We start from the raw sequence: 12,093 nt of genomic DNA on the forward strand, positions 1-12,093 counted from the left end.
TCAAGTCTAGAGCTTTTTATTATTTATTTAGTCAGTTACAATTGTTATCCATTTTTATAAATTTCAGACTACAAAAACAGGACAGATGTATAAAAACTGTAAAGTTAATCAGTGGTTTCTTTTGTTCAGTGTGAATAATAAACATTCACATTATCTGACTGCAGGCAGCAGATGCGACTCCGTCACATTAATGTTGGTTAATCAGTTGTAATCAATCAAATATAATCGTGTTGTTATTGTCATCATTAATGAATATGGAGACAGACGTATTAGAGGCGGAGCTACACAATGAAACCACGGTCGTGTTAATACGATGACAGTCTGGACTCACAACAGGAAGCTATAAAATGCTACATGATAATGTTACATGTTTAATGCTAAAGAGATGTTTTTGAATGATGACGTAAAATACAATATTTTAATACAATAAGTCATAATATTTTCAGAATAAAGGCATTGAGTAAAAGAAATGTATGTCCTGAATACATTAGTAACATTTCTGAGTATTTGGAGGATGAAGTTGTGGTGTTGAATCTTTTTGACGGACGTGATGTTTTCATCCATCTGGTGAGTTGTCAAAGACGCACAGATGTGTTTCGGTCAAAATGTTTCAGTAAAGACTTTTGGATTTAAATAATTTTATTGGATCAATAAGAGCTGTGACTACCTGTCTACCTGTCTGTCACTATCATCAGGTCAACATGTTGATGTGTCACTTAGAGCCTATAATCCCAAATCAGTGGAAACATGATCATATTAACTGATATCATGTGTAATTAGTAGTTTAATATCTAATGCAGTGGTGTTAGCTCATACGGTGAAAGACTATTAGAAGATTAAAAAGCTGAAGTTTTCATGTTTAAAGGCAGAAGATGAAGTGTGTTGATTGTTCAGGAACTCCAGATGTGTCGTCCCTGCTGACATTAACCAGCAGGTGAGTCCACAGGCCCTCAGGTTTTCAACTGGCAGGAAGTCGGTGGCATTTACTGGAGAACCAGCATGGAGGATAGACTTACTCTAAAGCACCACCTGGGTGGGCGGAGCCTCAGACACCTGAAACACCACCGCCATCGTCCTCAGACTCTGCCGCAGTCTCCGCGCTGCGCCAGGCCCTTCCTGTATGCTCTCTGGATACCTTCGCCACTTCCTCCTCCTTTTTCCGACGCAGGGTGCTGCCGATTGGTTCATTGGACACCTGAAAGGGACCAAAATAATTTTTGGTTTCAGAAGATGGAAGACATTTTTTTATATAATTATTTGGATCCCTGTGAGCCACAACTGAGCTACAAGCTGTTCTTCCTTTAAAAAGAAGCAGAATGCAACAAAAAAAATACATCACAATAAAACTGCTAATGACAACAATGATGAGTATAAACATTTTTCATTTTTAGTTTAGGCTCATCCACACAAATTCAGCACATCAATAAACAAAACAGCATCAGACAGATTCCTTCTGTAAATCCAATAGACGACAGAACAGACAGAACAGACAGTACAGAACAGACAGAACAGAACAGACAGAACAGAACAGAACAGAACAGAACAGTACAAAACAGAACAGAACAGAACAGACAGAACAGAACAGAACAGAACAGTACAGTACAGTACAGAACAGAGCAGAACAGAACAGAACAGAACAGAACAGTACAAAACAGAACAGAACAGAACAGTACAGAACAGAACAAAACAGTACAGAACAGAGCAGAACAGTACAGAACAGAACAAAACTGTACAGAACAGAGCAGAAAGGTACAGAACAGAACAGAACAGAACAGAGCAGAACAGTACAGAACAGAACAGTACAGAACAGAACAGAACAAAACAGTACAGAACAGAACAGAACAGAACAGAGCAGAACAGAACACACCAGTACAGAACAGAACAGAACAGACAGAACAGAACAGACAGAACAGAACAGACAGCAGAACAGAACACACCAGTACAGAACAGAACAGAACAGACAGAACAGAACAGACAGAACAGACAGAACAGAACAGTACAGTACAGAACAGAACAGAACAGACAGAACAGAACAGAACAGAACAGTACAGTACAGAACAGAACAGAACAGTACAGAACAGAACAGACAGAACAGTACAGAACAGAACAGTACAGAACAGTACAGAACAGAACAGAACAGAACAGAGCAGAACAGAACAGTACAGAACAGAACAGAACAGAACAGACAGAACAGAACAGACAGACAGAACAGACAGAACAGAACAGAACAGTACAGAACAGAACAAAACAGTACAGAACAGAGCAGAACAGTACAGAACAGAACAGTACAGAACAGAGCAGAACAGTACAGAAACAGAACAGTACAGAAAGAACAGAACAAACAGTACAGAACAGTACAGAACAGTACAGAACAGAACAGTACAGAACAGAACAGAACAGAGCAGAACAGTACAGTACAGAACAGAACAGTACAGAACAGAGCAGAACAGTACAGAACAGAACAGTACAGAACAGAACAGAACAGACCAGTACAGAACAGAACAGAACAGACAGAACAGAACAGACAGAACAGAACAGAACAGTACAGTACAGAACAGAACAGTACAGTACAGAACAGAACAGTACAGAACAGAACAGACAGAACAGTACAGAACAGAACAGTACAGAACAGAACAGACAGAACAGAACAGAACAGAACAGACAGACAGAACAGACAGAACAGAACAGAACAGTACAGAACAGAACAAAACAGTACAGAACAGAGCAGAACAGTACAGAACAGAACAGTACAGAACAGAGCAGAACAGTACAGAACAGAACAGTACAGAACAGAACAGAACAAAACAGTACAGAACAGAGCAGAACAGTACAGAACAGAACAGTACAGAACAGAACAGAACAGAGCAGAACAGTACAGAACAGAACAGAACAGAGCAGAACAGTACAGAACAGAGCAGAACAGTACAGAACAGAACAGTACAGAACAGAACAGAACAGACCAGTACAGAACAGAACAGAACAGACAGAACAGAACAGACAGAACAGAACAGAACAGTACAGTACAGAACAGAACAGTACAGTACAGAACAGAACAGTACAGAACAGAACAGACAGAACAGAACAGAACAGAACAGTACAAAACAGAACAGAACAGAACAGAACAGTACAGAACAGTACAGAACAGAACAGAACAGAACAGAACAGAACAGTACAAAACAGAACAGAACAGAACAGAACAGTACAGAACAGAACAGAACAGTACAGAACAGAACAGAACAGACAGAACAGAACAGACAGAACAGAACAGAACAGACAGAACAGAACAGTACAGAACAGTACAGAACAGAACAGTACAGAACAGAACAGACAGAACAGAACAGTACAGAACAGTACAGAACAGAACAGAACAGACAGAACAGAACAGTACAGAACAGAACAGTACAGAACAGAACAGAACAGTACAACAGAACAGTACAGAACAGAACAGTACAGAACAGAACAGAACAGAACAGACAGAACAGAACAGTACAGAACAGAACAGAACAGTACAGAACAGTACAGAACAGACAGAACAGAACAGTACAGAACAGAACAGTACAGAACAGAACAGAACAGACAGAACAGAACAGTACAGAACAGACAGAACTGAACAGAACTGAACAGAACAGAACAGACAGAACAGAACAGAACAGAGCAGACAGAACAGAACAGAGCAGACAGAACAGAACAGACAGAACAGACAGTACAGAACAGAACAGAGCAGACAGAACAGAACAGAGCAGACAGAACAGAACAGACAGAACAGACAGTACAGAACAGAACAGACAGAACAGAACAGAACAGACCAGACAGAACAGAACAGAACAGTACAGTACAGTACAGAACAGAACAGTACAGAACAGAACAGACAGAACAGAACAGAACAGTATAGAACAGTACAGTACAGAACAGAACAGACAGAACAGAACAGTACAGAACAGAACAGTACAGACAGAACAGAACAGAACAGACAGAACAGAACAGTACAGAACAGAACAGTACAGAACAGAACAGTACAGAACAGTACAGAACAGAACAGAACAGAACAGACAGAACAGACAGTACAGAACAGAACAGACAGAACAGAACAGAACAGAACAGTACAGAACAGAACAGAACAGACAGAACAGAACAGAGCAGAACAGTACAGAACAGAACAGAGCAGACAGAACAGAACAGACAGAACAGACAGTACAGAACAGAACAGACAGAACAGAACAGAACAGAACAGTACAGAACAGAACAGAACAGACAGAACAGAACAGACAGAACAGACAGAACAGAACAGACAGAACAGAACAGACAGAACAGACAGTACAGAACAGAACAGAACAGAACAGAAAGAACAGAACAGAACAGAAAGAACAGAACAGACAGAACAGAACAGAACAGAACAGTACAGAACAGAACAGACAGAACAGTACAGAACAGAACAGTACAGAACAGAACAGAACAGAACAGAACAGAACAGAAAGAACAGTACAGAACAGAACAGAACAGTACAGAACAGAACAGAACAGACAGAACAGAACAGACAGAACAGACAGAACAGAACAGACAGAGCAGAGGAGTACAGTACAGAACAGTACAGAACAGAACAGTACAGAACAGAACAGACAGAACAGTACAGAACAGAACAGAACAGTACAGAACAGAACAGAAAGAACAGTACAGAACAGAACAGAACAGTACAGAACAGTACAGAACAGAACAGTACAGAACAGTACAGAACAGAACAGTACAGAACAGTACAGAACAGAACAGAACAGAACAGAAAGAACAGTACAGAACAGAACAGAACAGAACAGTACAGAACAGTACAGAACAGAACAGTACAGAACAGAACAGAACAGAAAGAACAGTACAGAACAGTACAGAACAGAACAGAACAGAACAGTACAGAACAGTACAGTACAGAACAGTACAGAACAGAACAGAACAGAACAGAAGGAACAGTACAGAACAGAACAGAACAGAACAGTACAGAACAGAACAGAACAGAACAGAACAGAACAGTACAGAACAGTACAGAACAGAACAGTACAGAACAGAACAGAAGGAACAGTACAGAACAGAACAGAACAGAACAGAACAGAACAGAAGGAACAGTACAGAACAGAACAGTACAGAACAGAACAGAACAGAACAGTACAGAACAGTACAGAACGCTGGGTTACGGGGTAACCCTGGTTCTCTGAGTATAGAGAATATCTCTCCATTACATATAGAATATATGTCATGGGATTGCTGACATCCTGGCAGCTGACGTGAATCATCATTTAAGACACACCACGCCTATCGTGGCTTCCCCTGCGCCGTCTATAAGTAGACCCAGCTGTGCAGAGTATGGTTGATTATTCTGATTTGAACTGGTCCCGAGCGGCCTCAAGGTGGAGAGATATTCTCTATACTCAGAGAACCAGGGTTACCGTGTAACCCAATGTTCTCTTTCTTATGAGAATATCTCTCCATTACATATAGAATATATGTTATGGGACTCTGTAAGACACACCGTGAGGGTGCCAAGGAGACAGAGCAGACGCCACTCCTTTAGCAACTCCCTCTGATATTTTCGAATGAGACATCACCGCCATCGGGTGCACAAACAAACAAAAAACACAGTGTGTGCAAATCACCCAAGAACTATTTACAATTATACACCCCACACAGGAAGGAGTCAGTGACACCGCCACGACGCCACCTGAGCAAAACAAGCCCTGCAAGATGCAAAGGCTGGGTGTGAGGAAGAGGTCACTCAGATAGCCAGCACCCTGCCAGACCACTGACAAAAACTCGGGACATCACCCTGGCCGGTCCAACCAGCACAGGGGCATTGTGAGTCTAAATCTATTTTGAAGTGGCCCTCAGCACACGCTCACCGAAGGAGGTGCTGGCAGCCACATTCAAACAATAAAACCGTGTAAACGTGGTCGGAGTCGACCACGTAGCGGCCGCACATATCTCTGAGAGGGTGGCACCACGCCACAAGGCCCAGGAGGTCGACACGCCCCGCCTGGAGTGCGCTTTTACCCCCACTGGCACCGGTTCGCCTGTTTTTTTGTATGCCTGTTGGATTGCCTCCACGACCCTATGAGACAGCCTAGCCTTAGACACTGGTTCACCCAGGCACTGGGGCCCAAAGCAGATGAACAGCTGATCTGTTCTCCGGAGTGCCGTTGTGCGCTGAATATAGATCTTCAATGCCCTGACTGGACAAAGCGCTGACTCCTCCTGACCTTCGCCTGCCTCCTGGGAGGGCCTAAGGGAGCGCAGCTCCACTGACTGATTCAGGTGAAAGTCGGTGAGCACTTTTGGTAGGAACACCTGATTCGGACGCAGGACGACTCCCGTATTGCCTGGCAGAAATCGACAGCAACTCTCATGCACAGAGAGAGCCTGCAGTTCCCCCACCCTTTTGGCTGATGTTATTGCCAAGAGGAATGCCACTTTGAGTGACATCCACTGAAGGCTCACAGATTCCAGGGGCTCAAAGGGCCCCTGCTCCAAGGCAGACAGAACCCGACCCAGGTCCCATGTCGGGCTGGCTGGCCTCCTGCTGCGTGGCACAAGCCTCTGCGCACCTTTCAGGAACTGTGATAAGAGGCCACTGTCATCCACAGACAGCCTAGCCTCGCCCACACGAGAGGCCTTGATGGCTGCCACCACACCCCTCAGGGTCGATGGTGACTTCCCAGCTTCCAGGAGCTCCTGTAGGTACCTAAGCACCTCTGGGGCCGAACATGTCACTGCGTCGATCTGGTTGATGGCGCACCATGACACGAACAGCTCCCAGCGATAGGAGTAAGCTGCCCTCGTCGATGGGGCTCGAGCACTCTGCAGGGTCTGAACCACCGAGCTCGTGAGGCCCATGTCTAATAGACCGGCCCTCTCAGGGGCCAGGCCCAGAGATTGAGCCCCTGAGGGAAGGGATGAAACAGGGTCCCCTGTGCCTGGCTCAGCAGGTCCCGGCGAACTGGAAGTTTCCAGGGTGTTCCGTCCAGGAGTGGTGTCACCCACGAGAACCATGTCATGTGGTCCCAGTCTGGCGCCACCAGGATCACACGGACCTCCTCCTGACCGATACTCTACAGCAGGTTGGGCAGAAGGCTGAATGGGGGAAAAGCGTAGAGCAGCCCCTGAGGCCACTGGTGTGCCATGGCGTCGGTGCCCAGGGGGGGCGAGTCCCTCCCCACGGAGTAGAACAGCGGGCAGTCAGCATTGTCTCTCGAGGCAAACAGATCTGCCACTGCTCTGCCGAAGCGGTGCCAGATCGTCTCTACCACTGCTGGGTGCAACCTCCAGTTCCCTGGATGTGGCCCGCTCCTGGAGAGAAGGTCGGCCGCCACATTCACCACTCCCGGCACATGCATGGCCCTGACTGACAGGAACCACGTGTATGCCCATGTCCACAGTTTGTGCGCAATCCTGCACAGACGTGGGGAGCCCATGCCTCCTTGTCTGTTGACATATGCCGCCGCCGTGGTACTGTCGGTCTTTACAAGGACATGGCGGCTCTGCAGCCTTGGCAGAAAATGCCAAAGGGCCAGGTGGATTGCCCTTAGCTCCAAGACATTGATATGCTGGCCCTGCCCGAGGACACCCCAGCGTCCGCTGGTGCCCTTTCGTCCACAGATATTACCTGCCGACGCAGGACTGGACCTAGCCTGCTGCCTCTCGAGACGTTCCCAGGCACCTTCCACCATCTGAGGGCCACACACAGTCTCCTGGTGACCAGCACCATAGCCCGTAGGTCTCTCTGTTGGCACAGGCCCAGACTGAAGACACCTCTGCACTGGCCGCATGTGCAGAAGAGCTAGCGGAACCACCTGCACAGCAGCAGCCATGAGGCCCAAGAGGCGGAGACACAGCCTCCAAGTGACTCTGGTCCCTTGACAAAAGTACACAAGGCAATCGCTGAGGGAGTCCTGTCTGTCCTGTGTCAATCTCACCAATCCCGTCCTGGCATCCAGCCACATACCAAGGAACTGGGTGGTCTGAGCTGGCTGCAGAATGCACTTTTTGTCGTTGATACACAATCCCAGGTCCTGGATGTGTGACAACAGCATTTTTACGTGACGATGACACTGCTGCTCTATTTGAGCACATATCAGCCAGTCGTCCAGGTAATTCATTACCCTGAGACCCTGCTGCTGCAGAGGCCCCAAGACTGCGTCCATACACCTGGTGAAGGTGCGGGGAGCCAGTGAGATGCCAAAGGGGAGGACACAGAATTCGAAGGTTTTGCCGTCGAAGGCAAACCTGAGAAATCTCCTGTGACCCTCCCAGATTGGTATTTGGAAATATGCGTCCTTGAGGTCGACTGTTGCAAACCAGTTGTCTACAAGGACAGCCTGTTTCACCCATGGCACAGTCAACATTTTGCACCTCAAGGGCCAGAGAAACTTGTTCAGGCCCCTGAGGTCCAGAATTGGCCGGAGTGTCCCATCGCGTTTTGGAACGAGAAAGTAATGGGAGTAAAACCCTGCCTGCCTGTCTTCCTGCCCCACCTCCCTGATGGCCTCTTTGGCCAGAAGAGTGGATACTTCTGAGTGCAGGACCTCTCTGTGCTGGTGATCTGCAACGATGGAGAATGCGGGCACCGTAGTCACAGGAGGGGTGCTCAGAAACTGAAGACGATACCCCTGGATCATTGTCGAAACAACCCAAGGGTCCGCCCCCAGGGCCTCCCAGGAAGCCTGAGACCCTTGAGGGCGGAGGCAGGCTGGGAGAGATATAGCGTCAGGATCAGGATTTTGGGCCCTGGGGTGCTTTACCACCACGGCCCTTGTTCCCCTTTCCACCACGCCGTGCAGCCTCCAGCCTTACCCTCAGGTCAGGCAGGGGCTGACTGAACTGCTGCTGCTGCTGCTGCTGCTGCGGCTGTCGCAGCCGACGCCCTTCCTGCCAGCCGGTGTTCTGCCTCAAAGCGTTTGACATCTCTCAGGCTGCACTACGAGCCTCCTGTGCCTGCTGGATCATTGCTGTCGCGTCTGGCCCAAACATAGCTCAGGGTTCGTACGGGTGCTTGAAATCCTTGAAAGTGCTTGAATTTCAATTTTGTGTTTTCAAGGTCTGAAAAGTGCTTGGATTTTAGTTTAAGTGCTTGAAAGTGCTTGACATTATAAATCTGTGTCTTTCACAAAATTGGGATCAGACTGGATTATTAATTTCTGAAGTTTTTGCTATTATAAAATGTAATTTTAGATGTTTACAGCATGATACAATGTACATAACTGTGATAAAAAGTGAAGAAAAAAAATCATAAGTATATATATTCCTTTAGATACGTATTTCACCCCAGCAATAAGGTGCTGGAAAATCTTAAAAATTACCCTTAAAAGTGCTTGAAAAGTGCTTGAATTTGACCTTGAAAAATGTGTACGAACCCTGATAGCTGTCGGCTCCACTGGCAGCCTGAGCAGACATGCCTTGTCTTCAGGCTGCAACTGGGACTGCGACAGCCACAGGTGGCGACGTGCCTGCCAGAGCCCTGACAAGGCCTTGCCTGCTGCCACCCCTTGCTCCCTCATGAGTTTAGGGAGAAGTGAGGAGACCTCCTGTAGTTCACCTACCAGCAGCCCCCCACCCTCTTCTGACAATTGCTGGACCAAATGTCTCTGATACAGAGACAATATGGCTGCCGTGTTGGCTAGTTTCGTCTGAACAGCCATAGCACTATGCATTCTCCCCAGCAAGCTATCCATTGCACTGCAGTTCTTGCTTCGGCTTTTCCCTTTCCCAAGAACCGATTTGGAGGGAGCCACCAGAGCTGCCAAAGTTGTGTCCACAGAGGGTGGTAGCCCGCAGCCAATCCTCTCTGGAGCATGCACTGCAGTCATGGCCCGACAGAGCCCAGACCAATGACCCACTGCCGTTGGTGTCTTAAACTGCTTCCTGACCACATCCTCAAAATCTGAGAGGAGGGGCACCAGGAACTGCGGTGGAGGTTGAAAACCTCCCATCTCGTCATCAAAGCGCGATGGGGCAGGTCCTTGGTCAGGTGGCATGTCCACCCTCAAGGCAGCCGCGGCCCTGCTGATAAGGCCCTGCAAACGAGGTGGCTGCTTCTCGTCAAAGTCCTCCTCCCCTTCCCTTTGATCTACGGTAAGGACATCGATCTCCTCATCCGAGAGATGCAGGGAGAGACTGTCGTCCTCGTCCCCCTCCACATCTATCAGGGGGCAGGGGGGATGGAGACCCATGACAGCTGCTTCATGTGAGGGCCCAGCTCTGATTGGGCGGGGTTCAGTCACAGACCGCACCCCCCCTGCAGAGCAAACAGTAATGGGGGTGTGTACAGCATCCGTGCCAGCCCTTGCCCCCACTGTTGCGGCCGCCGGCCTAGACCGCTTGGCAGGCTGCGGCCCTACAGTAGGGGTGCCTGTTTTAAACAACTTGTAGCGTGCTTCTCTTTGCCTTGCTGTCATGCAGAAACAACTCATACATGCAGCAGGCTCTTCCCTTGCTGCCTGTGCATGGTCCTCCCCCAAACAGAAAACACAAACATCATGTGAGTCCTCTATAGGGACTCTTCTCCCACAGCCCAAGCACATCGGGCCCTCCCGGCTTGCCATAGCCATGACGTCACGGTCATGTGACCCAGAAGTGCGCCCAGTGTTTTGATAGCACTGGCTAGGTGCTAGCACTCTCTTCAATGGCCTTGCCTTGCTGATATCTGAATGAATGGAGGGGGAGAGACAGCAGGCAGCAACTGTGCGTTGCTCTCTTATTCAAACCCCCCCTTTTTTTTTTTTCACGTACTTAGTGTAATGCGAAAGCAACCCAGGGGGGAGGACGCTGGCCGTGGCCGCGACTCGTCGCTTCTCCGGACCAGCTGTACCGCACGCGGTACCCTCTCCCGATGGAAAAACTTTAATCGCACAAAGTGGAAGGAAGGGAATATGATGAGAGAGGACGCTGGCTGCACCCGCGACTATGTCGCATCCTCAGACCAGCTGTACTGCACTCGGTACCCTCAGCTCACTTTCCCTCTGCAAAAGAAAAGAGAGAGCAAGACAGCGACTTGCAACCCTGAGAGGAGCCTAACGTAAGACCAGCTCTCCACCCAAAAGGTACCGGATCACACACAAGCCACCGTTCAAACTCCCCCTCTTCCTTATTTTCTTTTCTCTTTTTTTTCTCTCACGTCGTCTGATTTGCCGTAGTGAAAATCAGAAGATCAACCATACTCTGCACAGCTGGGTCTACTTATAGACGGCGCAGGGGAAGCCACGATAGGCGTGGTGTGTCTTAAATGATGATTCACGTCAGCTGCCAGGATGTCAGCAATCCCATAACATATATTCTATACGTAATGGAGAGATATTCTCATAAGAAAGAGAACAGTACAGAACAGAACAGAACAGAACAGAACAGAACAAAACAGTACAGAACAGAACAGAACAGAACAGTACAGTACAGAACAGAACAGAACAAAACAAAACAAAACAAAACAAAACAAAACAAAACAAAACAAAACAAAACAGGACAGGACAGGACAGGACAGGACAGAACAGGACAGAACAGTGTAAAACCTTAGACGAGTTAGCCGTGAACTTTTCCTCCATTCTGGCTATGAGACCGTCCATCTCTGCTGATTCACCCAAAACCTGCACACATATAAAGATTAACAACAACAGCAACAATAATACAAATGATGATGATATGAAAAGGGATCAGGTGGTGTTACCTGAGAAGCAAGGGTAAGGAAGACGTCCATACAGTGGATCTTGTCTCCAGGAAAGAGAGGCAGGTCCATATGGCTCAGTTTGGTGGCGTTTGGTTTGGGGATCCTCAGAGGACCCTGAAGAGCGTTGCAGAAATCTGACAGCTCGCTGTGGAAAACAGAACAGAAGAATTGAAAACAGTAAACTCAAACGTCCAGACTGGAACAGTCATGGTCCAACTGGGCCCCATCAGTCAGATAGTCAGTCCTCCTTTAGAGATCTCTGGGTGTTTCAGTGGTTCTGCAGTGGCTGAACCTTCCCTCAAGGCCCTGTTTCAGTTCACCTGCTGGTTTGTATCTAATCTGGCCAAACAAATCAAAATCTTTAGGTGTGGAGCAGTTGTTGTTGTTTCATTTGTGTTTTCTTG

General features: G+C 47.6%; 1 protein-coding gene across 1 annotated transcript in view; it reads right to left on the reverse strand.

The window, feature by feature from the left end:
* LOC115586328 (sodium channel protein type 4 subunit alpha B-like) overlaps nucleotides 1–12,093 on the reverse strand; it is a 47,042-nt gene continuing 34,949 nt past the window's right edge. Inside the window, exons 29-31 of the mRNA XM_030425275.1 lie at nucleotides 11,690–11,834; nucleotides 11,535–11,609; nucleotides 1–1,195 (exon numbers count right to left, since the gene is read on the reverse strand). Of these exons, the coding sequence (XP_030281135.1) occupies nucleotides 1,046–1,195; nucleotides 11,535–11,609; nucleotides 11,690–11,834 (370 nt within the window). The 3' untranslated portion in view covers nucleotides 1–1,045. The remainder of the gene's footprint in view (nucleotides 1,196–11,534; nucleotides 11,610–11,689; nucleotides 11,835–12,093) is intronic.

The sequence above is a fragment of the Sparus aurata genome, chromosome 8, assembly GCF_900880675.1.
Source record: "Sparus aurata chromosome 8, fSpaAur1.1, whole genome shotgun sequence".
NCBI lineage: Eukaryota > Metazoa > Chordata > Actinopteri > Spariformes > Sparidae > Sparus > Sparus aurata.